Source organism: Kogia breviceps, chromosome 3 (genome assembly GCF_026419965.1).
Source record: "Kogia breviceps isolate mKogBre1 chromosome 3, mKogBre1 haplotype 1, whole genome shotgun sequence".
NCBI classification, from domain to species: Eukaryota; Metazoa; Chordata; class Mammalia; order Artiodactyla; family Physeteridae; genus Kogia; species Kogia breviceps.
In genome coordinates this window covers 104,738,802-104,765,399 of record NC_081312.1, presented here as the reverse complement: position 1 = coordinate 104,765,399, position 26,598 = coordinate 104,738,802, and the positions used below count along the sequence as shown (strand labels likewise).

The 26,598-nt window shown below is 36.6% G+C and overlaps 1 protein-coding gene across 3 annotated transcripts in view; it reads left to right on the top strand.

Annotated features, from left to right (window-relative positions):
• Positions 1 to 26,598, top strand: part of UBE2Q2 (ubiquitin conjugating enzyme E2 Q2) — a 66,353-nt gene that overhangs the window by 13,036 nt on the left and 26,719 nt on the right. For 2 of the 3 annotated variants that reach the window (XM_059058177.2, XM_067029424.1), the window contains exons 3-8: positions 3,362 to 3,466; positions 8,990 to 9,046; positions 11,875 to 12,015; positions 14,896 to 14,980; positions 16,339 to 16,399; positions 17,149 to 17,239. In XM_059058177.2, coding sequence (XP_058914160.1) covers positions 3,362 to 3,466; positions 8,990 to 9,046; positions 11,875 to 12,015; positions 14,896 to 14,980; positions 16,339 to 16,399; positions 17,149 to 17,239 — 540 coding nt within the window. The remainder of the gene's footprint in view (positions 1 to 3,361; positions 3,467 to 8,989; positions 9,047 to 11,874; positions 12,016 to 14,895; positions 14,981 to 16,338; positions 16,400 to 17,148; positions 17,240 to 26,598) is intronic. The other variant, XM_067029425.1, reaches the window with a different exon arrangement.

Sequence of the window (26,598 nt, the reverse complement as noted above, 5' to 3'; positions counted from 1 at the left end):
GTATCAAGAACACTACAAAAATTTGCTGAGTAAAATGAAAGACTTAACTACTGTGTTCTTAGATGGGCAGACTCCATATTATAAATATGTCAGTTATCTGTATAGCTTCATGTTAGTTTATAAATTGAATGCAATTCCAGTAAAAATCCCAACTGATTTATTTTGGGGACTTGACAAGTGACTCCAAAGTTTTTGAAGAGTAAGTAATCAAAAACAATGGAGTTGAAAAAAAATGAGGAGAGACTTGTCTGACCAGATATTGAATAAAATAAAATATTGAGTACTGGCACTGAGCTGGACAAGTAAAGGCAGTTAGAAGTTTAGAAACAGAGTCATGCAATTGAGAATTTAGAATGAGTTAAATTGAACCAAAATACTCAATAAGGAAAGGATAGATTATTCTATTAATATTAAATGGGAGAACTAACCATTTGGGGAATTTAGAGACTTACCTCAGATTTTTGTCACCATAAGTTAGAGGTGGTTTAAGCACACCTATTCTTAAAATTAAGAACAGAAGAACATTGGTTTATAGAGTATTATAAGAGTAATAAGAAAGCCATGAAAGAGGAAAAAATTAAAAGCTAGACAGACACATGTTCACATCTCCAGCAGGGGAGGGGCAACAGGACAGGTAAAGAGGGATAGACTTAGCTCCCTTACTGCTTAGGAGGTTGCCTCTAAAGATCTAAAGGTGTAAGTTTTGTAATAGTAGAAATGAGTGGGGTTATTTTTTGACGTCTAAAGTATCCATCAAAAAAATGCTCATAAAGTAAATTGACATACGATATAAAATGGTATCCAATTTTATAAATAAATATTTACATAAAAGAAAAAAGCCAAAACTCACGCTTCACTCTTTCTTATACTCTGCCAGTTATTTTATAACCTAGTTTCTTGAATAAGAATAAGCTATATTTCCTCATCTGTAATTCACTTAATTTATTATAATCTGGATTCTGCCATCTTTGTTGTACTAAAATTTTTACTTCTAGTTGCCAAATCCAGGACTTCTTTTTTAGTCCTAAAGTTTCTGCAGCATTTTCATACTGTTGATTCTTTCCTTATTGAAACATTCCTCCATTTAACAAACACATATTCCTTATTGTCCACCAATAAAGAGCTGGTTAAATAAAAATTACTGTATAGTTTTATGATAGAATATCATGTTGAAGTTAAGAAGAATGCAGCCAATCTTTCCACAAGAGCACATACAATGTTCCAAGATATACTAAAGTGAAAAAGCAGGGCATAGCATATTGTCTATAATCTGGCTCCTTTAGTATATGATGTAAAAAAAAAAATATATATATATATCTATGCTGGATTATACATACCTTTTTTTTTTTTTTCATCTGGGTGGATACAGGAAACTATTAGTAGTAGAACGCAGAAAAGTATTTTTTAAAAAATTGGCTTCTATGCCAGGCTTTGTGGGGTAAGTGGTGGGTATAAAAGACAAGTCATATCCCTGTCCTCTGGGAACTGATAATCTGATGAGGATTTCCATCAGATCACTGTCTCCTGTTTTTATCTCTTATTATTGCCTTGCCTTGGTCTCCTCTGAGCTCTTATTCCTTGGTCTGCCTCTTTCTTCTCATTCTGTGCTTTCTCTGAGTAATCTCTTCTACCCCCAGTACTTAAATCATGGCCTGTATTCCAGTGATTCCTAAATCTGTATCTCTAGATAAAATTTATCTCCTGAGTTTGAAACCCATTATCTGTCTATATATCACGTAGATCCAGGGAATCTTACTCAGATGTGCCGTGGCTGTTCAAAATGATTACATCTAAATTTAAACTCATCTACCTCTTAGTACTCCACCTCCCGCATCATGTTTCCCCTCAAAAATTCTCTCTGTGATTGTGAATGGGGCAAAATGAAATAATGAAACTTGTTACCCATGTCTGAAGCTGTGAACTGTCTTAGAGTTCTTTTTTATACCAGTGTTTCCTGATTCCTACCCCCTTAACCCCAGACTATCTAGTAAATTTCTAAGACCTGTCCATCTCCCTTCTATAAATATTTCTTAAATTCTTCCCCATGGTCTTAGTTACTTCCTTCGATCCCTCAAACACTTTTTTGGGGGGAACATGAAGTTGAAATTCCTGGAAGCTGTGCTGCCCTGTTTCTTATCACTTGGTGCATCTCCACCATGCTGCTGTCTTTCCCACAGTGCTACTGTAGCTCTTCCTGTACCACGGGTTGGAGTGTTGGGTCTGTGTCCGGCTCACCCTGCCTCGTCTTTGTTATGTATTGAGCACAAAACAGAGCTTATTGGATGGATAACAAATCCACGGTGGGGCTTTGCTGCTTTTTAAGCTTGAGGATATTTTTTGATACTAATTTACTGCTCAACTTTCCTCATTTTTACTTGCTCCATTGTCCACTTTGGAAAGGCTTGTTCTTTGCTTTGTTTAACCCATTCTAATTCTGTGTCTGTTTTCCTCAGTCCTTCATAAACCTGCTCCTTTCTCTTCATCTCTTTTCTTGGTTAGAGACATCCAGGAGACTGTTCCTGACCAAGTGAAGTAAGTTGCCTTACTTGCTGCCAATCATGGCTACTGATAGTGACCATTCTTCTTAAATCATAATTCTAAACTTATACATTGAAAACAATTTTTTAAACAATGAAAACATGTTTGTGCACATAATTTACCTTGCTTACTTAAAGTAAATATGCTTAAAAAAATCTGGATTTAAAAATGGAAATGAGTTATTCTTTGCAGTTTTCCTAAAGGTCTTTTTTTGTTTGTTTGTTTAGACAAACACTTAAGAGCCTACTAAATGTCAAGTGTTTTCACAGAAGAGTTCATTTAATTTTTACCCTTATGAGAAGGTTTTAATTTCCTTGTTTTATAGATGGGGAGACTCAAAACTCAGGGCATTGGATACTGTATCCAAGGTCACCTGGATTCCAATGCGCTGTCTGCTAGACCACATTTGCCTCTACTTTCAAATGAATGACTGTGAAATATATAATTTTATAAACCATGTGCAGCAATACTGCCTCTTTTTTGTAGCCTCATTAATGTGTTAATGTACTCTTGTAAGCTACTAAGAAGAGAAGTTAACAAATGAAAATTAGACAATGTCTGGAGCTCCCCTTCCTCTGCTATTTTGTGGATGTCATTCTGCTAGGTATCAGTTGTAGGGATTGCACTAAAGCCATAGTAACTTTCTTACATTAGCAGCCCCTAAAATATTTTTTAAAGACTTGTTATTTTATCTGTAGGCTGTAATTGAGCAGTAATAAACTTTTCTCATTTCCTACTGGATTAGTTACAGTAGTTATAGTGTTATTCATGTCTTCTAAGGACTATTTAACATAATGCTTATTTACTGAAATGTGTTTTGTAGCTTCGTCAGCAGTTGAAGTGGTTGATATGTGAACTCTGCAGATTATATAACCTTCCTAAGCACCTGGATGTTGAGATGCTAGATCAACCACTACCCACGGGTCAGGTAAAGTAAAAATTCTCTAGTGTTCAAGAGCTAAAATAAATTGTCTCAAGCACAAGTAAAACTAGGATGATTTCTCATTATTATACAACTTATTTAGAACTTAGTTTTTGTTTTCCTGTTGAATTGTTTTGTTTGTTTTAGGTACTAAAAATAACTTTTTCATTCTTGGGAGCTGCTCGTATTTACAATGACAGGCAAACAGTTACCCCCTCCCTACCACCACCTTTTTGTTGTTAATGTTCCTGGTTTCCATAACTGTTCTTGCTTCTGCAGTTGTTTGCTTTTGTTTATTCACTTACCTTCACCTGGAATGCCATCTGTCTATACCCATTTGTGCTTCTTAAGTCCTAACTCAAATGTTATCTCCTCCAAGCAGCAGAAGTACCCACTAGCTCACCACCTGGATTTCTGGATTTACCTATTTAGGCATAATTTATTGATTTGTATTATAATAAAGGTTTAGCTCTTATACCACCCACTTACCCATCCACCTTCCCTTCCTAAAACATCATTATATTTAGTCATATGAATAATCACCACTTATCATTAGGACTCTTGTAGTGTAGAGTTTTATATTTCCTCTGTACAGTTTTTTGTTCTGCAATGTCTTCCTTATAATAGTAATTCTTAGTTTAAAAAAGTTATGTTCTGTCTCTTTTCTATGAGAACTTCCTCTCTTCTGGAGCCTTTGGTTCTTCTGCACCAGTCTTGGCAGGTTGTTTTCTGGGCTGGCTTTTAAGCTGTCATCTTGAAATTTTTCTTTTCTCCTCTGCTGGAGTAGTAAATCCATTGTTTCCAGATTTCATGTCATCTTTCTTGGCTTACCTTTTCTTATTTTGCCTGAGTAAAATGATTTTATGCAAATAAAATCTTAAAGAAACATCAAAGGGTAGTACATTTTCTGAGTTCTAACTTCTTAAAAAAAAAAATTATATATATATAGCCAGACCACCATGGGTTTGAATCTTGGTTTAATTACCTAATTAGCTTGGGCTAATTACCTAGCAATATGTACATCAGTTTCCCATTTGCAAAATGGGGAAATGGTAGTAATACCTATATTTGGGGAGAGCTATAAAGATTAAATGAGTTGGTACATGTAAATCATGTAGAGCAGTTCCTGATGCATAGTAAGTGCCCAATAAATGGTAACTGCTGTTGTATTCTGCCTTCACTTGACTGATAGTGTGGTTGGATATATAATTTTAGGTTGAGAATAATTTTCCCTGAGAATAAATGTTAACTGCTAGTTGTCTTCTAGTCAACGGTATTGTTAAAGCCTGATGCCATTCTGAGTCTTAGTCATCTCTGTGCGACTTCAGGAAGCTGTTAGGACTTTGTCCTTTCCCTGCTGTTCTGAAATATCACAGTGGTGTACTGAGTTGTGGTTTGTTTGTTTTTCCATTTTTGGGGGGCACTCAGTATGGATGGACCTTCTCAAATTTGGATTCTGGAATCTTTCTTCTTGGGTAAATGTTCTTGTATTTTTTTCTTTGGTAACTTTCTCCTTTCCATTCTTTATTTGTTCATTTTGGAATGCCTACTAATAGGATTTTAGACCTCTTCACGTGAGTCTTTGTATCTCTTATTATCACTGTATTCTGTCTCTTTGTCTTAATTTCAAATTCTGGAACATTTTTCTCAACTTTCAACTTCTGAACATTTTATTTGAACAATCATAACTTTTAAGTTTTATTTTGGTTATTTATTGCTGCTTAACCAGTTACCCTAGAACTTAATGGCTTAAAACAACAATTCTATCTTGCATGACTGTGTGCGTTGGTTAGCCTTAGCTGGACAGTTTTTCTGCTGACTTCACTTTGCAGTCAGATAGTGGCTGGGACTGGTAGTTATTTGGACATGTGACTGCACTGAAATGTCCAGCATGGCTTCTTCATTCACATGTCTGGTGCCTTGCTGTTTCCTCACATGGCCCTTCTGTCCACCAATTATTTGGCCCAAAATATCAATAGTTCCAAGGTTGAGAAAGCCTGATTTAAACAAAGATCTGAACCTGATCCATTTTTCTCTTCTGTGTATTAGTCTATTTAGATTTTCCATTTCTTCTGTCAGTTTTAGTAATTTTAGGTTCTAAAAAGTTGGTAACTTCATCTATACATTTGAAGCTGTTGGAAAGATGTACAGAGTATTCACTTTTTGCATCGTCTTCATCTGTGGTTATAATCCTGAAGTTTTCTTGATTACTTGTCAGAGGCTGTCTGTTTTATTATAATGGTCTGTTGAAAGAACTGGCCCTTAGTTTTATTTGTTAAATTGAATGTTTTTATTTTTCACTCCAGTCTTAGTAATGTCTCCTTTTTCTTTTTAAGTTTACTGGATCAATATGGTTTAAACTGCTTTTTTATCAGACATGTAAGGGTGTTTTTTTTCTTCCTAGTGCTGTTTGACTTTATTGCACAGATTTTAAAATTTAGTATACTTATTTTCTAAATAGTTTGTGTTTCCTAAGTAGTTTGATTCCATCTCTTGTTTGTATTACTCTTATATTTTACAAGAAAAAGTTTGAAATAATATGTATTGAAAGCATATAGACATAAATTTAATATAAAAGTTATGGTGAATACCTGACAACTATACCGCCTAGCCACCACCCAGATAAAGAAATAGAACATTGCTAGCACTGCAGAATCTCCTGCAGGCTCCTTTCAGATTATCATTCCCTTGTATGCTAATCCTCTCCTTACTTTTCTCTAGTTTTATCACTCATATATGCAATCCTGAACAGTATGGTTCAGTGTTGCCTGTTTTTTGAGCTTCATATTAAGAGTTATACTATGTAGTCTTTCATGTTTGTCTTTGTTCACCATTGTGAGTATATCATTTATATTGTGTGTAGCTGTAGTTCTTTTTCATTGCTATAATTATTCCATTGTTTGAATGTACCATAACATACTTATCCATTTGACTGTTTACTGACATTTGGGTTGATTCCAGTTTGCTATTAGGAACAGTGCTACCATGATCATTCTTGTCTGTAGTACATGGTACACCCATGCAAGTATGTCTCTGGGCATGTATTTAAGAGTGGATTACTGGGGCATGAGGGTCCATTTCTTCTTAAATTCAAGAATTATTTAGAAAAAAAATTTTTTAAAGATTCTTAGATGGGGCTTCCCTGGTGGCGCAGTGGTTGGGAGTCTGCCTGCTGATTCAGGGGACATGGGTTCATGCCCCGGTCTGGGAGGATCCCATGTGCTGCAGAGCGGCTGGTCCTGTGAGCCATGGCTGCTGGGCCTGCGCGTCCGGAGCCTGTGCTCCGCAACGGGAGAGGCCACAACAGTGAGAGGCCTGCGTACCGCAAAAAAAAATAAAAATAAAAAAAAAATAAAGATTCTCAGACGGCTTTGGGGTTTTCATTTTTCACTCAGAGAAAAATGAAACAGTCAGAGAATATGGCCTGTAACCTTTCAGCTGCATTAGCAGCAATTGCTTAGAGTTAACCATTGATGTTTCTGTTGTCTTCGCTTATTGCTGTTTCTTGTATTCCATGGTTGCCCCTTTCTGAAATATATCCCTGAATAATGTCTTTTTTTCTAGAAAGGATTTGTGGGGATGTGTATGAAGAGTGTTCCTTGAATACTGTGTCTGTTTTTATTATTCGTTTAACAAGTATTTATTTGACTTTATGTAAAGTACTCTATGTACTCTATGTAAGTGTTGAGGATCCAGTGCTGAACAAACACCGGTATGGCTCCCATCCTGATGGAACTAGATATCAAATTCTAAGTTCGTAATTGAGTCTCTTCCAAGTTCTTTACACTTTTTTCTTCTGGTATTTGTTGTTACAGATGAAAAGTCTGATACCTGTCTGATTCTTAGTTCTTTATATTTTTTCTTTCTGGAAGTCAGCATGGTTTTTTTCTTTAACTGTGAAGTATGGGGTTTTACTTTTCAACATTCCTTTGGGGCATTCAGAGCCACTTTCTATTATGAAGTCCTTCTTTAGGTTGGCAACATTTGTCTCTTTCTTTCCCTCATCTTCTGAATGAATGCTGGATGAATATTTGATCTCTGTATTCCTATCTCCATTTCCCTAACTGTTCTCTTATTTTAATCACCTTCTCCCCGTCCCACACCTCCTTTTTCTCCACATTTTAGGGGAATGTCACAGTTTGCTTGTCTTCTTTAGTCATAAATATTTTGTTCATTTAGGTCCATTATTCTCTCTGGCCCCTCTGAGGTTTTTTTTTTCCTTTGAGGAGAGATCTTTTTGATTTCCCAGAACTTTTTTGTTCTTTACATAGTAATCTTGTTAGGTTTTGTGGATGCAGTATCTTCTCAATTACTGCCAAAGATTCCAATTATTAGATTTTTAAATTCTGTTTTATTGCCTTCATTAATAATGCTTCAGGTCACTTTTTCTGCTTGTTCAACTTGGTGCCTTTCTTTCAGATTGCTAGTTTCCTTCAGATATCTGGTGATGCTTGGTTATCTACTCATTTATAGATGAGCTATACCATTGTTATGAGTGTCCTCAGCAATTGTCAGTCTTCTCTGCTATGGCCTCCCCTTTCTGGTTTTGCACACCTGTGCTCTGCCTGTGGCGTGTGAATGTGGAGGTGCTGGCAGGTGGACTTTTCCAACTCCTGAGTAAAAGGGAGAGAGAAATCTGTTAAGAAATTTTGCTGCTGCATTGAGTTACATTAAAAAATTGTCTTTTCTCTCTGGTTCTGACACACTAAAAGGCCAGCAAGGTTGGCATCCTATATGAGTGTGGTCCTTACCAGCTGTAGTTGGAACAGATACAGCAAGAATTTATAGGGGAAAAAATCCTACTAAATTTTTATATATTGTGTCCTAGAGAACTGTGCTCTGGTCCAGGAAGCTTGTCTTTATGAACTCTGACAAAACTAGGTATGAAGGCCCTTCTTAGAACCTCATCAGATTCGTTGTGAATGAGTGTTAAATTGTGTCTTATACAGAAATATTGTGGTAGATGACATGTTAAAAAAAAAAAAAAAGAAAAATATCTCCTTAGTGAAATGGTGATCACTTTATAACTTTTAGTTTTGTGCAGTGTCTATGCCTGTGTAACACATTTGACCTTTTAAAATGTAAGCCAGTAGAATTTATGGAAAGATTCAGGCTTTTCAAAGCTAAAAAGGTAGATATTTTAAGAAACCCATCATCTGGGATATTTTAAGCAAAAGAAGCCATTAGCCTTATACACATAGCTATATGTGTAAAATGTTTTCTGACTTTAAATTAGAATATGTTTAAAATTTTTTCTGTTTTGCTTTATATTTGACTAATTGCCTTTCTTAATTTCTAAGGCATCTATTAAGTTGAATTTTTCAAAATTGTTTCTTCTTAAAAAGCTGATAAATATTATTTGTCAAATCAAAGCTGAATTTAAAAGTAAATGTTTCAACTTTAATAAGCTCTTAGTGGAACTGCAGTGACAGATGATTGATACTTTGTCCCTAAAATCTTCTGATGTACTCAGTGTGTGCTTACTTGTTCTGTTCTGTGTAGTCCTGGCAAACTCTTTTCTCTTTGCAGAATGGGACAGCAGAAGAAGTGACTTCAGAAGAGGAGGAAGAGGAGGAGATGGCTGAAGTAGGTATTTTATATAAGAATAACATTTCATAACTATCTTCACTTTTGAACATTTTATTTTCTAATCTCCTTTATAAACCATTGTTAATGTGGAATAATGAGAAGCACATTGAATTTGGAGTTTAGTACAATTTCTAAAATCTGGCTTTACCTCTAATTCATGGTATGCTTTTTAGCAAATTGCTTATCAGATGTCCTTGGATTTGATTTCATGGAAAATAAGAGCTCTTAACATTTAGCACTAAAATTATATTTACATTTAATAGTAATCAGTACTTAACCTGATTTGGTTTAAGAATAGGAACTACGAAGTTTCAGAAGTTTTGTGTTTGAATAAAAGGAGAACTTGACCACATTTCAGCGACTATTCACTAGAAGTAATGAAAACTATCATGTTGAAAAATCATCTAAGAATTTCAAAGAGGAAATTCCAAAGACACTGAGCTTAAGTCAGTTTAGTTGCCAGCCATTGATAAAATTTTAGAGGTTTTCAGGCTCTGAATCTTTGCATTTAAATTCAAACTTGATAATGAAGATCTGTGTCTCTACATTGACCTGATAAAAGGGATTTGAGTTCCACAATCTTGGTTTCAAAACACTTTTCTGTTTGGATCTTAGAATTAATTTAGTTTATTACCTTAAATCTAAAATACACTTCTTAGAATGCCTTAGAACTAAAGTAGTTGTTGGTTTGTTTTGTGAGTCTGGAAGTAAAATAGTTCTTAACATTGTCCAGTTAGAATGATGTTTTGGGGGATAGATTTTTTTTTTTAATGTTTTCATGCAGTTTAACGTAGGAATAAACTGCAAGAAAACATTAAGTTGGGACTTCCCTGGTGGCACAGTTGTTAGGAATCTGCCCTCCAATGCCAGGGGGACATGGGTTCAAGCCCTGGTCTGGGAAGATCGCACATCCCGCAGAGCAACTAAGCCTGTGCGCAACACATACTGAACCTGTGCGCCACAACTACTGAAGCCCGCACACCTAGAGCCCATGCTCCACAGCAAGAGAAGCCACCACAATGAGAAACCTGTGCACCTCAACATAGAGTAGCCCCACTTGCCGCAACTAGAGAAAGCCCGTGCACAGCAACAAAGACCCAACGCAGCCTAAAATAAATAAAAAATAAAATAAGAAAAAAAAATTAAAATTAAAATTAAAAATTAAAAAAAAATTAAACCTTTACCATGGGTCCGATGTACAATAAAGTAGACATTGTACTCAAAGAGTTTATGTACCTTTCTTTTTTATGAAGAAAGGACAGCAGCATTTAGGGAAATCTAGAAAGGTAGGATGGACATTGGAGATGTTAAATTAGGATAGGTGAAAAGATATTCTAGGCAACTAAAATAAAGTGGTAAAAAGGCCCAGAACAACCCTGGGCATGGTGTGTTTGGGTGCATTGGAGGCTGTCCTTTTGGGAGAAGGAGATTGCTGTATTGGAGTCTTGGAAAGCAAGTTTGGCTAGAAAAGGCAGATGGCTAAGTCTCGAATTAGAGACAAACATGTTTATATTTGGTGTGATTGTTGATAAGGCCTTAAGCAGAGAATAGTGTACAGTGAATATTGTTTTGTAAAGATGATGATGAATTCTGTTCTGTGTTGATTAATACTTAAGTGGAGAAATTTTGTGGATTAGAACATGACTGAGGTTGAAGTTGGAGGAGGAAGAGGAGGTACAGGACAAGGGTATTTGTGAGAACTCTGAAGAAAACAAGTGTAGGACGGAAAATTGTAGCTGAAAGGTGCAAACCAGGGGAAGGGGGGAGCTCCATGAAGCATGGAGTCATAGACAAAGTATGAATAAGGAAGGAATGTTATAGGAGTTGAAGAGATGGCAGTCCAAGAAAAAGACCATTGAGTCTGGACGAAAGTGGTCTAAATTAACCTGGTCTAGAAATCACAGTGAATTAGTCTGCTTGATAAAGTGGAGATAAAATATAAACTACTTCTTTAGAGATTTTGATGATTGAGGTAAAGTTAGAAGTAAGATGATAGAAAAGGGTTAGGATTTATTATACAAATCTATGCAGAATTTTTAAATATGTAAGAACTGATGTTAAGGGAAAGGAGGGAGAAGAATGATGTGGTGATTAAAGATGTTGGCTTAGCGATATTCAGATTCTTTTTCTAACTTTTTTCCTAATTATAAAAATCAATAGGTGCTCACTACAGAAAACTTGGAAAAGGAAAAGCACTAAATGTCTCTGTTGATAATTATTAGTATTTCAGTATGTGTCCTTCTGTTCTCTTTTTCTGTGCTTATTTTGGCATAATTAAGATTCTATATATTCATTTTTGTATTCTGTGTTTTTCATTTCATCATTGATACAGAAGAAACCATTATGCTGTGTTAGCATTTTAATGGTCTTCTGGTATTCCATTGAATTAAGTTAACTGTTCTGGTATTTTGCACATGAAGATTTTGTTTTTGTGGTTATAAAGTTTAAATAGGCATCTTTATGCCTAAATCTGTGTTCACATTTTAGACTAGTTTCTAAACTGAATCTAATAGATTTCTAGAAGGCGAGTTATGGTTCTTGGTACCTCATGCTTAACTGTTTCAAAAGTTCCCCTTAATAGGAGATTTAAAGCTATTTAAGATGGCTCATTTGGTAGTAGTTATGGCTTTGTAAAACTATTAAATATGCTTTACTCAGATTCTAGCTTTATAGTATATAAAAGGAGAGAACCTTTTGAATGGAATGTGAAGGCTTTTTCCCCTCCTCATAGGATACATGTATTCGCTCCTCTTTGTTCTCTGAGTCAGGAATAATTTAGCTTTTGGCATAAGCTTGAATAAGCTAATTTAAAAAATTTTTTATAGGATATAGAAGACTTAGATCATTATGAGATGAAGGAAGAAGAGCCTATTAGTGGGAAAAAGTCAGAGGATGAAGGAATTGAAAAAGAAAATTTGGCAATATTAGAGAAAATTAGGAAGACTCAAAGACAAGACCATCTAAATGTAAGTATGTGTAAATATATAGAACCTGGACTTTTGTGGTTAAGTAATTACGGTTGACCCTTGAACAATGCTGGGGTTAGGGGTGCTGACCTTGCACCGAAATTCACATATAGCTTTACAGCCAGCCTTCCATATCCACGGTTCCACATCGAGGATTCAACTAACTGCCGATTGTGTAGTATGTATTGAAAATATCTACATATAAGTGGATCCATGCAGTTCAAACCTATGTTGTTCAAGAGTCAGCTGTATAGGAATAATATAAATACAGGGCAATTCAATAAGATACCAATCAAAGCCACCCCCCTCCATCCCTGCCTTGGTTGTAGATTCAGCCATATGTTTTGTTGCCCTAGTCGCCCCCCCCCCAACATTTCTCATCTGTTGATAGCCACTTTCTACCCCGTTCATCTGAAATCATTCACTTTCCAACTTGTTTATCCTGTTTTGTCTCCTTACCCTTCTCCTGTGGGATGTGTAAATTTAAATTCAGTCTCTCGTACAAAGTATAATTCAAATTCTTTCTTCTTCATGAAGCTGCCATCTGGTTTGTCCTGCCCTGACTGAACCAAAATTAATTTTTTCTTTTGACTTAACATCTTTTATGTGAAGGAGCATGGTGACAAACACAGTTGTATGGCTTCATTTTCCTCAATTCTATAATGTGGACATTATGTACCATTTAGATGATTCCTGTAAATAATAAATGAGAACGATGTATATAAAATGCCCAGAGTAGGGAAATATCAAACGAATGTCTAGCTATCCATCTCAACACTTATTATTTACTTACTGCCTTTGTGTTAGAACTATTTATCAAACCCATGAAATCTGAGAACCAGTTCTTTTGTCCTGAGCATAGGTTCTCAAACACAAGGAATGAATTGTTATGCAAGGAGATGACAAGTGTTGTAAACAGGTAGATTACTCTCACTTCTTCAGTCCTATTTACTGTATTAATGTAATTGGCAAATCTTTCTTTAGAAAACAAAGAAATTTAGCCAAGTCCTTATCTTGATTATTTTTTAAAAAAAGCTTGTAGTATCTAAGTTAAAGATACTTACTGTACTTTCTGTATCTTGTGATTGCTTCCAGTTTGTGTGTTATAGTCAAAACAACTACAAATTATTGAACGCTATCACATGACAAACTAAGCGAAGTCCTTTAACCTTTATATGCCTTCCCATTTGATTTCATAACCACCGTAGGAAATATTCTTCTTATTCTATAGATGTGAAACTCGGGTTTTAGCCTATCAAGTAATGTAGCCAAAGCCACAGCTAGGAAGTAATATCTTTTGTAAACCTGATTTTCTACCCCACCTCAAAGTGTAGTGTAACTTTTGAAGTTGCAACATTTAAAATTTTACAAGGTCAGGTTTTTTAAATTCAGAAGACATTCTAAATGTTTTTGTCTTATGATAAATAGTTCCATTCATATTCAGTCTTAGGGTAAGATACTGGTGCATTTTCACCTTCAGAGAAGTTGGAACACTGAAAAGAACTGAAACCAGTTGCATGTATGTGGACACGTTGTTTCTCAATTTCTTAATATGTAAACTAGATTGTTAGTATAAGATTCTTATAGTCTGATTAAGGGAACTGCTTTAGTTAATGTATCACATTGAGGGTCTTCTAGTATTTTCAAAAACGCATGGAGCTACTACACATCTATTAGAATGCCCAAAATCTGGAACACTGAAGACACCAAATGCTGGTGAGGATATGGAGCAACAGGGAACTTTTCTAATTGCTGATGGGAACGCAAAATGGCACAACCACTTTAGAAGACTGTTTGACAGATTCTTACAAAACTAAACATACTCTTACCATACAATCCAGCAATTGAGCTCCTTGGTATTTGCCCAAATGAATTGAAAAGTTATGTCCACACAAAAACCTGCATGTAGATGTTTATAGCAGCTTTGTTCATAATTGCCAAAACTTGGAAGCAGTAGGAAAATGGATAAATAAACTATAGTACATCCAGGCAATGGAATACTAGTCCCTGCTTTAAAAAAAAAGAAGTAATGAGCTGTCAAGGAGAGGACATAGACATGGAAGAACCTTAAATCCATATTACTAGGTGAAAGAAGCCAATCTGAAAAGGCTGCAGACTATGTTTTCAACTATATGACATTCTGAAAAAGGCAAAACTATGGAGACAGTAAAAAGATCCGTGGTTGCCAGTGGTTTCAGGGTGGGGGGTGGGATGAATAGGCGGAGCATGGAGGACTTTTAGGGCAATGATAATACTTTGTATGTTACTGTAATGGGCGGACACTTGTCATTATCCAGATCCATAGAATGTACAGCACCAAAAGGTAAAGGTACCTTAAGGTAAATTATGGACTTCAGGTGTAATGATGTGTCCAAATAGGTTGATCAGTTGTAAGAAATGTACCTCTGAAGGATGCTGATAATGAGGGAGACTATGCACTGTGAGGGGCAGCTATATGGGGAATCTCCGTACCTTCCTCTCAATTTTGTTGGGAAACTAAAACTGCCCACCCCAAATAAAATCGTAAAAAAGAAAAAAATTAATAAATTTTTTTTTAATTGATGGAATTTGAAATAGACCCTTACTAGTTCTAGGCTATTGGAGTGGCCATGGTGATCTGAATATAGGTTAGCTGTTTTTTTTTTTTTTTTTTTTCAGGTGACAAATAGTAAATGAATCAGACCTGCCCCAAATTTACATTCCCACTGAAACTTCATGATCATTGATTTAATTGAACTTAACTTTTTTGACTTCTTAAAATGTTGAGTGGTGATCCATTTTTACGATATCATTGTAAACGTTTATTTCAGGTTCAGATACCTTAAATCTTTAGTTATTTAAATCAGTAGATCCTGGTAAACAGCAAATTTTATGTTTCAGGGTGCAGTGTCTGGGTCTGTACAAGCTTCAGATAGACTTATGAAAGAGCTCAGGGACATATACAGATCACAGAGTTATAAAACAGGTAAGGACCTCTGGATCTCTGCTGTTGTCCCTATGCCCTTTTAAATTTTCAGATAGTAACTTCATTTCTTATAGTATAACTGGACAAAAACAGAAATGTTTATTAACTTTATTATAGGAATGTGAAACACAAATTTAATCAAGTTACCAAAAGATGTGGGGGGTAAAATAGGATGAGTTCACTTGTTTGGATTTTTAAAAATGTTTTTATGGACACATAATTTTTTGTCTTCTTGCTGATGGGGATTAACTCCTGATTTTTATCTTCTGGGAAAGTTACAAGAAATATATGCTTTGGAAAGTAAATAAGATGAGTATGTTTTATTGTATGAACAGAGAACTGTTGCCAAGTTGATTTTTATGTTTTTTTTCCTTTTTTTGAAAACAACATAATCAACTCTTACTGTAGTTAATGGTATTACTTTAAAAAATTTATAGTTTGACTTAAGAGTTCTTTCTTACCCAATAAAGCTTAAATATTGTGGAACCTCTCTAATTGAAATAAAATTCCCTCATTATTGCAGAGAGTCTAACAGTATTGAATAAGAGAAAGAGCCAAACTTTAGTTTGTTTGAAAAGGTAGCATTATGATCCATTCAGAATTTTTCAGAGTGATCAAGTCTAAATCATTAGAGCTTACTTAAAAACAAACAAGCAAAAAAACCCCCCTACTTTATAGAGTCCAAGATAAGTCAAATTTGTTTCTGAGGTTATTAGAAGTTTTGGTGTCCTAACATAACAGTTCCTCTTATAAGAAATCTAAAAGTTTGTGTGTAGAAACATAATAAAGTTAAATATTTGAATAGTGGTGTACCTTAAAATGTTCAGTCATCACTTGTTTGTTACTGCATTATTTGTAGTAGCAAAAAATTAAATTAATAACCAGCTATATGGTGGAATTAAGTTATGGCTTATCCATAAAATAAATTACTACAGTTATTAAAAAGATTGACAATAAATTTTTATATACTAATGGAAAGATGTCCCAAAAAGTTGAAGAAAGATTATAAAACTATATGTAGAAGGATTCCATTTTAATAGAAGTGTTTGCATATATGCATGGGAGAAAAGTCTTAAGTACATATGATTTTGCATAAGCTTTTTTTTTTCCTCTTACAATGAATGGTAAACAGTTTTTCAACCCCCAAAATCCTCTTCATTGATGGTTTTAGTTGTCCATCTGTTAAGGGCATAAGATACTCAGCTCCAGCACCAAAATATTTATAATACAGTTTAGTTGTTCCATGTTTTAATGGCAAAATTTGTAGCTTTTGTTGGCTATTTAGTGTATACATTTACACCAGAGCAATAGTTACAAGATCAAATGAAGAGTAACTAACATGCCCTATACCTTTACAGGGATTTATTCAGTGGAACTCATAAATGACAGTTTATATGACTGGCATGTTAAACTGCAGAAGTAAGTGCTTTTTTATGCTAACCCACTCTTTTTAATGGTAGACTATCACAGTGGAGATTTTTTTCCCCCTTAATTTGATACCTATTTACTGTGGCTTTTATTTACTGTTTCTGTAGAAATAGTTCTTAGGTTGTTAAAATGAGCTGTTTCTTGGGCTTAATAAGTAAAGTGAGAAAGAAGGAGGAGAAAAAGAAGGGCCAGCTGTGGGAAAAAGTGTTTCATGGAGTTAGTTAGACAATTAGGAACTATACAAAAGTGTATAAATAACTTGATGAGATTGACTGTGACAACCAGTTTATATTTTAATAAGAAATTTGAGTAGGGCCTGAATATATAGAACAGTTGTAGACAAAGTTAGATTTTGTTAGTGATTTCACTTTTTCTGGCCTTGTCCATGGTAAATTTCTCTCCTTGAACCCCTTGTCTAATAATACAGTTTGAGAGAAGCAGACTGTCTTGATAAGATTATGTACATATGACCCTTTCCTTTAGAATAACTGCTAACTTTGCATGCCCTTAGGAGAGTAGATGTAGAGTACTGTGATATCTTTTTGGACATTTAATCCCAAGGAGTTGGAGGCTATAGTTAATTTGTTTTTCCGGGAACCATAGAGCAGCTTTAGACCTTCTCTGTTTGGAATTTACCCTAGGGGCTCTGTTTTAGCTCTTGGAATGGTTCATTTTTGAGTTTAGTAAGAAAAAAAAATCTGACTTTTTGTTTGAACTGTTTTTTGTTTTGTAATTCTTAGGGTTGATCCTGATAGTCCTTTGCACAGTGATCTTCAGATCTTAAAAGAAAAAGAAGGCATAGAATATATTTTGCTTAACTTCTCTTTTAAGGTAAGAAAATTGTAAGGGGACTCCATAAGCTTCTAATGGCAACGTATATTTGTACAATTGCTTTGGAAAACCATTTGGTATAACTTGGTAAAGTAGAAGATACTCTGTGGTCCAGGAATTCTCCTCCTAGATATATAACCTGCAAGAAATGAGTACTTAGATGCATCAGGAGACAAACACAAGAATGTTCAAAGCAGCATTGTTCATAATAGCCTCAAATAAAAATAACCCAAGTGTCTGTTCCAGTAGAATGGAGCACTGTGGTATTCATAAAACGGAATAGAGCTATGTGCAACAAGATAGATAAATCTTAAACACAGTGTTGAGCAAAAGAAACCATATTCCCAAAACACGTTTTGTACAATTTCATTAGTACAGCTCAAAAATAGGTGAAACTGAATTATTTAAGCATGCATTCTCATCGGAGGCAGTATTCCCCCGAATGGGGTGAAAATTGGTCCTTGGAGTGAAAAAGTCTTAGATATTACAATAGTCTGTAGCCCTTCAAAGGGCCACAGTACATAAATAGATACACAGTATGTCTGTGGTGTTAAAAATTTTGTTGGGGAGGAGTTAGGAAAAAATTATTCTAAAAAGTCTTCTTGGTGGAACAAAAATTAGAAATATTTATGGATTCATACTTGGGCAATAAAACTATCAAGAGAAACGAAGATGTGATTACCATACAGTTTAGGATAGCAAGTACATCTAGCTAAGCAGGGAGGGAGTTGTGAGCTGAAAGGGACACCTGGGGGCTTCTTGTTTATTGACTATAGTCTGTTTCTTGACCAGGGTGTTAGTTGCATGGATACTATTTCATGCTAGTTTGTAATGGTGTACCTTTATGTTTTATGCACTTTTCTAAATTTATGTGTTATATTTAAGTGTTTTTAAAAGATGCTAAAAAATAAAGGTTAAAGCAATGGAATCTAGGTAAAATGTAGTGGTTTTAAATCTTTGTTTAAAAAAACTAGAAAGTGTTTCTAAGGGGTTATATTTTAATTATTTGGAGCTTCTTTTTTTTTGTGGTACGTGGGCCTCTCACTGTTGTGGCCTCTCCCGTTGCGGAGCACAGGCTCCGGACGCGCAGGCTCAGCGGCCATGGCTCACAGGCCCAGCCGCTCTGTGGCATGTGGGATCTTCCCGGACCGGGGCACGAACCTGTGTCCCCTGCATCGGCAGGCGGACTCTCAACCACTGCGCCACCAGGGAAGCCCTGGAGCTCCTTTTTGACCTGTTCTTTGACATTGAGAAAAAATTGTGTAACAGTTGTCTTACAGATAAAACACCCCCCCCCCCATTTCAGTTAGGTAGACTTCAATGCATTAGGTGCTATAGAAGGCTTGAGGACATGAGGCATCTAAATAATCCCTGTTCTTCAAGAGCCTGTAGTTTTTCTGGGGAGAAATCTGTGAGGAAAACTATAGGGCTTTGGAGATCATGATGAAGAGTCTGGGAGCTTACCTTAATGCAGTAAAAAGCCAACAGGGGTTTTTAGGCAGGGGCATGATTGATCTGTTAGGCTTTTTATTTTATTTTTAAAAAAGAATTAGTATGCCTTCAGCATCAGAGTAGAGTTTAGATAGGATAGAGTAGATTTCTGGGAGACTAGTTGGGGACTTTGATTTTAATCTGGGCAAAGAGCAATGAAGGTTGGTAGTGGTAGGAATAGGTGAGAGTACATGGATATGAGATGTTTTGAAGGAAGAAGACAAAAGACATGAAAGGATACTTTTATACTTGCAAAAAAATAATTTTCTGAAAGCTGCTTACTTAGCTTTTGTTTGTGTATATTCTTGTTTGGGCTTATATCCTCATTTATTATTGAACTTTCTTCTTCAAATAGCCCAAATGTCAAATGTCATTGTTTTCCCACAGTTTTGTTATTGTAGAAATTATTGTGGCTATCAACTGTATTGTCTTCCTAGAGAGTGAATCTGGTATATATTTACTGGAATTGCTAGTGACTGTATTAACTGATTCATATGGTGAAAAAAAATCCTAGGAATGTATCTTTTTAAAAAATACATGCAAAATATTTTTAACCTGAAATCTAAGCAATCATATTAAATCATATTCCCATAGGCCCAACACCAAGTTTAAGAAATAGAACCTTATCAATATCTTTGAAGACTGATGTGGGCCCTTCCCCTCTCACTTCCTCTTTCAAAGATCTTTTAAGGGAATCTGAAATCTTGACCAGGAAACTGAAGGTCTTGTGCCTGCAGATAGTGTTTTCATTATATTTTCCTTCTCTGGGTAGAACTTCAGGGAGGGGATGATCTGGGAGGTAAATGGCTGAAATTCTGTTGGATTTGTGTTTCTGAACCATGGTTCCTGATACCAGAAAGAAGGGCCTTTGCTAGGGTTGAAGTATTGCTTAAGAGGCCTGGGAAGAATGTGATTGATTGCCTTGAGCTAACTGACCTTACTAAGAGGAACTTAAACTCAATTGCCAAGTTATTAGTATCGGGATTCATAAACTTTGGAGGATTAGCAGGTATGACTCAGAAAGAAGGAGTCATAGAAGGAGAATGAACAGTATTTAGGGCCTTGGATGGCCATGGTGACAACTTGAGGGTCATGAAGATTAAGAAAATGAAACTTGAGATGTAACATGATACAAGGATGGGGAAGGGGAAAGGGGTAGGAGGGAATGGGACCTATTAGATTTGTCAGCAACTTGGTAAGGAAGTGGTGGTCTCGCTTTTCAGGCCACATCTGAACTACTGAGTTGAATTTTGAGGTAGTACTTTAAGAAGGGTTTATTTAGATAAATCTGGGTTTATTTAGAGAATAGTAGCAAGGATTAGAAAGATTCCATACCATGTCCTAAGATAGCAGGTGAAATTATTGATTTGGAGAGGACAACATGGGGGTTCCTGATAGCCCGTCCTCAACTAGTTGAAGGGCTGTGTATTTAAAAATATTAGTTTGATTAGTTTTTGATGAACACAAGGCATGACAATAGAATTAGTAAGTCAAACTGTAAAGAGACAATTTTCAACTCAATATAAGGAGGTGATTTATAACTATTTAGAGCCATCCGATGATGGCTCTAGTCTTTTAAAAATAGAATGTTCCTCATGGCTGAGAATAGCTTGGAAGCCCAAGATGTTGATTTGGAAATCGGATAACTTTATGACATCCTTGTAAACCCTGAGGTTCTTAGTTTCTGAGTTAGTATACCACAATACCTCACGTATCCTTTTTTTTAGCCACACCACATGGCTTGTGGGATCTTAGTTCCTTGCAGGATCTTAGTTCCCTAACCTGGACCCTTGGCAGTGAAAGCGTGGAGTCCTAACCACTGGACCACCAGGGAATTCCCTCTTGCATATCTATTTAAGCAGAAACCTTCCTCCACCCTACCCACCAATGCCTGTAAACAACCTCCCCACAACCCCACGCCTTTTTATTTCTGTAAAATCTTGATTACTGAGTTCCAAGGTACAGAGTTTATGGAATAGAATCCCTGTGTTTTGATGTAGAATAGTTAATCTGAAGGATTACTTAAAATGAAGGGAGTTCTCACTGTCACATAATCAATTAAAAGAGATTTTGGGGCTTCCCTGGTGGCGCAGTGGTTAAGAATCCGCCTGCCAATGCAGGGGACATGGGTTCAAGCCCTGGTCTGGGAAGATCCCACATGCTGTGGAGCAACGAAGCCCGTGAGCCACAACTACTGAAACCCGCGCGCCTAGAGCCCGTGCTCCACAACAAGAGAAGCCAACGCAATAAGAAGCCCGCGCACCGCAACCAAGAGTAGCCCCCGCTCGCTGCAACTTAGGGAAAGCCGTATGCAGCAACGAAGATCCCATGTAGCCAAAAATAAATAAAATAAATAAATTTATATATATAAAAACAAGGTTTTGTAGTCACTCACTTGGGATCACATATTTAAAGGTCTGAAATATAGGAAATTAAATGAAGTTGTACTTTACCAAGCTTTGCATCTATGCCTATCTTTAGCTGTTAAATTGTAGATAAAAGATAAGCTACTTATTTGGAAATGGATTGTAATAACTGTCATTAAGCTGGTTTCTTGTGTGGGTAGATTTCTTCTTTTTCTGCCTTGCAGTAGATAGCTAAGATTATCTGTTTTAGCCCTCAGAAGTGTGCTTTTTATCTCCCTCTCCTATTAGGATTGAATTTACATAGTTTACATGTTCCTCAGAATCTTACTTGAGGATGGGTAGTGAGGTACTGGAATTATGCTGGTTATTTTTCCAGTTAAAACTGTAGTTTTGTGTTCCTTAGAAATAACTGGATGAAACAAATGTTTGTTTAGCTCTTTTCTGCAAATTGATTTTTAAAGAGGCGTTCCCTAATTCTCATTTATTTGAACACAGAAATCAGAAGTAATTTCTCTTAGACTTCCTGACATATCTTCATGGAGGCAGTATGCTGTTACTCTACTCCTCTGTTGTAGGAAAGTGAGGGGTAGCCTTCTTGGCCTCCTGGGCAGTAGAGACTGACCTCTTGGCCACTTCAACTACCATCTTTACTTAAGTTCATTGAGAGAGAAAGTTTTATTCTTTTGGAAACCTCAGTTTCTAGGACTGAAAATTTGAAACAGAGAATTGTGCAGCCAGAGAGTTAGCTGAGGTTCTATTCTCTCATCTTGCCTTTATATATTTTTATCAGATCTGATGATCATTGTCAGATAAATTGGAGCAATTATCTATTTGCATTTAATGTTGGTATTGCTATTCGGGTTTAAATCTGTCTCATTTACTTGTCCTTGCTCCATGCTTTTTTTCCCCCACATTCTTTTGATTTTTTTTTTTTTTTAATTACTCCAGTTTCCCACCTCTGTTAGCTTGGTGCTTATCATTCTTTACTCTAATTTACTACCTTACAATTATAATACATATCCTTAGCTTGTCGAAGTATAATATAAATTTGTTAATTTGTATTTTTCCTTTTCCTTGTCAAGGCAAAGACCTTAGAACATGTACACCCTGCCAAATACGTGCTGTTGTTGTCATGCATTTTATATTTATATATAAATATTTTATATTTATATAAATATCTTTATATATTTTATATTTATCTAAAATCTTATACATTATTGTTACATAATCAGTATTCATTTGAATCTTTGTACATATTAGCTCTTTTCATGGTCTTTATTCTCCAGGTTTCCATCTAGGATCTTTCTCTTGCCTGAAGAATATCCTTTTTTGTTTCCTTCAGTGTGGGTCTGCTTATAGGAAAATATCTTTATTTGGACTTCACTTTTGGAACGTATTTTTATTGTGTATAGATTTTTAGGTTGGAGATTCCTTTCTTTCAGCACCTCAGAGATATCGTTCCCTTATTATGGCATCCATTGTTTCTCTTGAAGTATTTATAGTGCATAAATCTCATGAAGCCTTTAATCAGTTCAGGAAAATTTTCAGACATTATCAGGCATTATCTCTTCAAATATTGTGTCTGTCCCATTCTAGGACTCTACATATATGATTAGCCTTTTCAATACATTTCCCTATGTCTTATTATCTGCATTTTCCACATTTTTCTCTCTCTTGGTGTCATTCGGGATGTTTTCTGACCTATTTCTCTAGCATACTGAATTTCTCTTCCAAGTCTCTATGGTGGTAAACTCATCCATTAAGTTATTAATTTCAGTAACTGTATTTCAAAGCTTCAGAATTCCTATATAGTTCCATTTTTATAATTTTAATGTTCTGCCAGGGTTTTCAATCTTGCCTTTTCTTGTGCATACTCAGCATAGTTATTTTACGGTACGCGGGCCTCTCACCGCTGTGGCCTCTCCCGCTGCGGAGCACAGGCTCTGGACGTGCAGGCCCAGCGGCCATGGCTCACGGGCCCAGCCGCTCCGCGGCACGTGGGATCCTCCTGCACCGGGTCACGAACCTGCGTCTCCCGCATCGGCAGGCGGACTCTCAACCACTGCGCCACCAGGGAAGCCCTACATAGTTATTTTAAAATCTGTGTCTGATAACTCTCTTATTTTGACCCCTTGTAGTTTTGTCTGTAGTTTGCTTCTTGTTTTCTGATCATGTCGTCTTTAAGTCTTTTTTTTTTTCTTTTGTGGTATGCGGCCCTCTCACTGTTGTGGCCTCTCCCATTGCAGAGCACAGGCTCTGGACGGGCAGGCTCAGCGGTCATGGCTCACAGGCGCAGCTGCTCGGTGGCATGTGGGATCTTCCCGGACCGGGGCATGAACCCGTATTCCCTGCATCGGCAGGCGGACTCTCAACCACTGCGCCACCAGGGAAGCCCCCAAGTCATTTTTTTTTTTTTTTTTAAACATCTTCATTTAAGTATAGTTGCTTTACAATGTTGTGTTAGTTTCTGTGGTATAACAAAGTGAATCAATTATATGTATACATATATCCCCATATCCCCTCCCTCTTGTGTCTGCCGTGCACCCTCCCTGTCCTACCCCTCTAGATGGTCACAAAGCACAAAGCTGATCTCCCTGTGCTATGCAGCTGCTTCCCACTAGCTAGCTATTTTACATTTGGTAGTGTATATATGTCAATGCTACTCTCTCACTTTGTCCCAGCTTACCCTTCCCCCTCCCCGTGTCCTCAAGTCCATTCTCTACGTCTGCGTCTTTATTCCTATCCTGCCCCTAGGTTCTTCAGAACCTTTTTGTTTTTTAGATTCCGTATATATGTGTTAGCATATGGTATTTGTTTTTCTCTTTCTGACTTACTTCACTCTGTATGACAGACACTATCTAGGTCCATCCACCTCACTACAAATAACTCAATTTCGTTTCTCTTTATGGCTGAGTAATATTCCATTGTATATATGTGCTGCATCTTCTTTATCCATTCATCTGTCGATGGACACTTAGGTTGCTTCCATGTCCTGGCTATTGTAAATAATGCCACAATGAACATTATGGTACATGACTCTTTCTGTTTTTTTGTTTTGTTTTTTAAATAAGTTTATTTATTTATTTATTTATGGTTGTGTTGGGTCTTCATTGCTGAGTGTGGGCTTTCTCTGGTAGCTGCGATTGGGGGCTATTCTTCATTGCGGTATGCGGGCTTCTCATTGTGGTGGCTTCTCTTGTTGTGGAGCACGGACTCTAGGCACATAGGCTTCATTAGTTGTGGCTCACGGGCTCTAGAGCACAGGCTCAGTTGGGGCACACAGGCTTAGTTGCTCCGTGGCATGTGGGATCTTCCCAGACCAGGGCTTGAACCCATGTCCACTGCATTGGCAGGCGGATTCTTAACCATTGTGCCATCAGGGAAGCCCAACATGACTCTTTTTGAATTATGGTTTACTCAGGGTATATGCCCAGTAGTGGGATTGCTTGGTCCTATGGTAGTTCTAGTTTTAGTTTTTTAAAATAAATAAATTTATTTATTTGTTTATTTTTGGCTGTGTTGGGTCTTCATTGCTGCACATGGCATTTCTCTAGTTGTGGCAAGCGGGGGCTACTCTTTGTTGTGGTGTGCAGGCTCCTCATTACGGTGGCCTTCTCTGTTGTGGAGCATGGGCTCTAGGCACGCGGGCTCAGTAGTTGTGGCACACAAGCTCAGTAGTTGTGGCACATGGGCTTAGTTGCTCCGTGGCATGTGGGATCTTCCTGAACCAGGGCTCGAACCTGTGTCCCCTGCATTGGCAGGCGGATTCTTCACCACTGCGCCACCAGGGAAGTCCCTAGTTTTAGTTTTTTATGGAACCTCCATACTCTTCTCCATAGTGGCTGTATCAACTTACATACCCACCAACAGTGGAAGAGGGTTCCTTTTCCTCCGCACCCTTTCCAGCATTTATTGTTTGCAGATTTTTTGCTGATAGCCATTCTGACTGGTGTGAGATGATACCTCGTTGTAGTTTTGATTTGTATTTTGCTAATGGTTAGTGATGTTGAGCATCCTTTCATGTGTTTGTTGGCAATCTGTATATCTTCTTTGGAGAAATGTGTATTTAGGTCTTCTGCCCATTTTTGGATTGGGTTGTTTGTTATTTTGATACTGAGCTGCATGAGCTGCGTGTATATTTTAGAGATTAATCCTTTGTCCGTTGCTTCATTTACAAATATCTTCTCCCATTCTGAGGGTTGTCTTTTTGTTTTGTTTATGGTTTCCTTTGCTGTGTGAAAGCTTTTAAGTTTCATTAGGTCCCATTTGTTTATTTTTGCTTTTATTTCCATTTCTCTAGGAGGTGGGTCAAAAAGGATCTTGCTGTGATTTATGTCATAGAGTGTTCTGCCTATGTTTTCCTCTAAGAGTTTGATAGTGTCTGGCCTTACATTTAGGTCTTTAACCCATTTTGAGTTTATTTTTGTGTGTGGTGTTAGGGAGTGTTCTAATCTCATACTTTTACATGTAGCTGTCCAGTTTTCCCAGCACCACTTATTGAAGAAGCTGTCTTTTCTCCACTGTATATTCTTGCCTCCTTTATCAAAGATAAGGTGACCATATGTGTGTGGGTTTATCTCTGGGCTTTCTATCCTGTTGCATTGATCTATATTTCTGTTTTTGTGCCAGTACCATACTGTCTTGATTCCTGTAGTTTTGGAGTATAATCTGACATCAGGGAGCCTGATTCCTCCAGCTCCGTTTTTCTGTCTCAAGATTGCTTTGGCTATTCAGGGTCTTCTGTGTTTCCATACAAATTGTGAAATTTTTTGTTCTAGTTCTGTGAAAAATGCCAGTGGTAGTTTGATAGGGATTGCATTGAATCTGTAGTTTGCTTTGGGTAGTATAGTCATTTTCACGATGTTGATCCTTCCAGTCCAAGAACATGGTATATATCTCTCCATCTGTTTATATTGTCTTTAATTTCTTTCATCAGTGTCTTTTAGTTCTATGCATACAGGTCTTTTGTCTCATTAGGTAGTTTTATCCCTAGGTATTTTATTCTCTTTGTTGCAATGGTAAATGGGAGTGTTTCCTTAATTTCACTTTCAGATTTTTTGTCATCACTGTATAGGAATGCAACAGATTTCTGTGCATTAATTTTGTATTCTGCTACTTTACCAAATTCATTGATTAGCTCTAGTAGTTTTCTGGTAGCATCTTTAGGATTCTCTATGTATAATATCATGTCATCTGCACAGTATCATGTCATCTGCAAACAGTGACAGTTTTACTTGTTTTCTGATTTGGATTCCTTTTATTTCTTTTTCTTCTCTGATTGCTGTGGCTAAAACTTCCAAAACTATGTTGAATAATAGTGGTGAGAGTGGGCAACCTTGTCTTGTTCCTGATCTTAGACGAAATGGTTTCAGTTTTTCACCATTGAGAATGATGTTGGCTGTGGGTTTGTCATATATGGCCTTTATTATGTTGACGCAGGTTCCCTCTGTGCCTGCTTTCTGGAGAGTTTTTATCATACATGGGTGTTGAATTTTGTCAAAA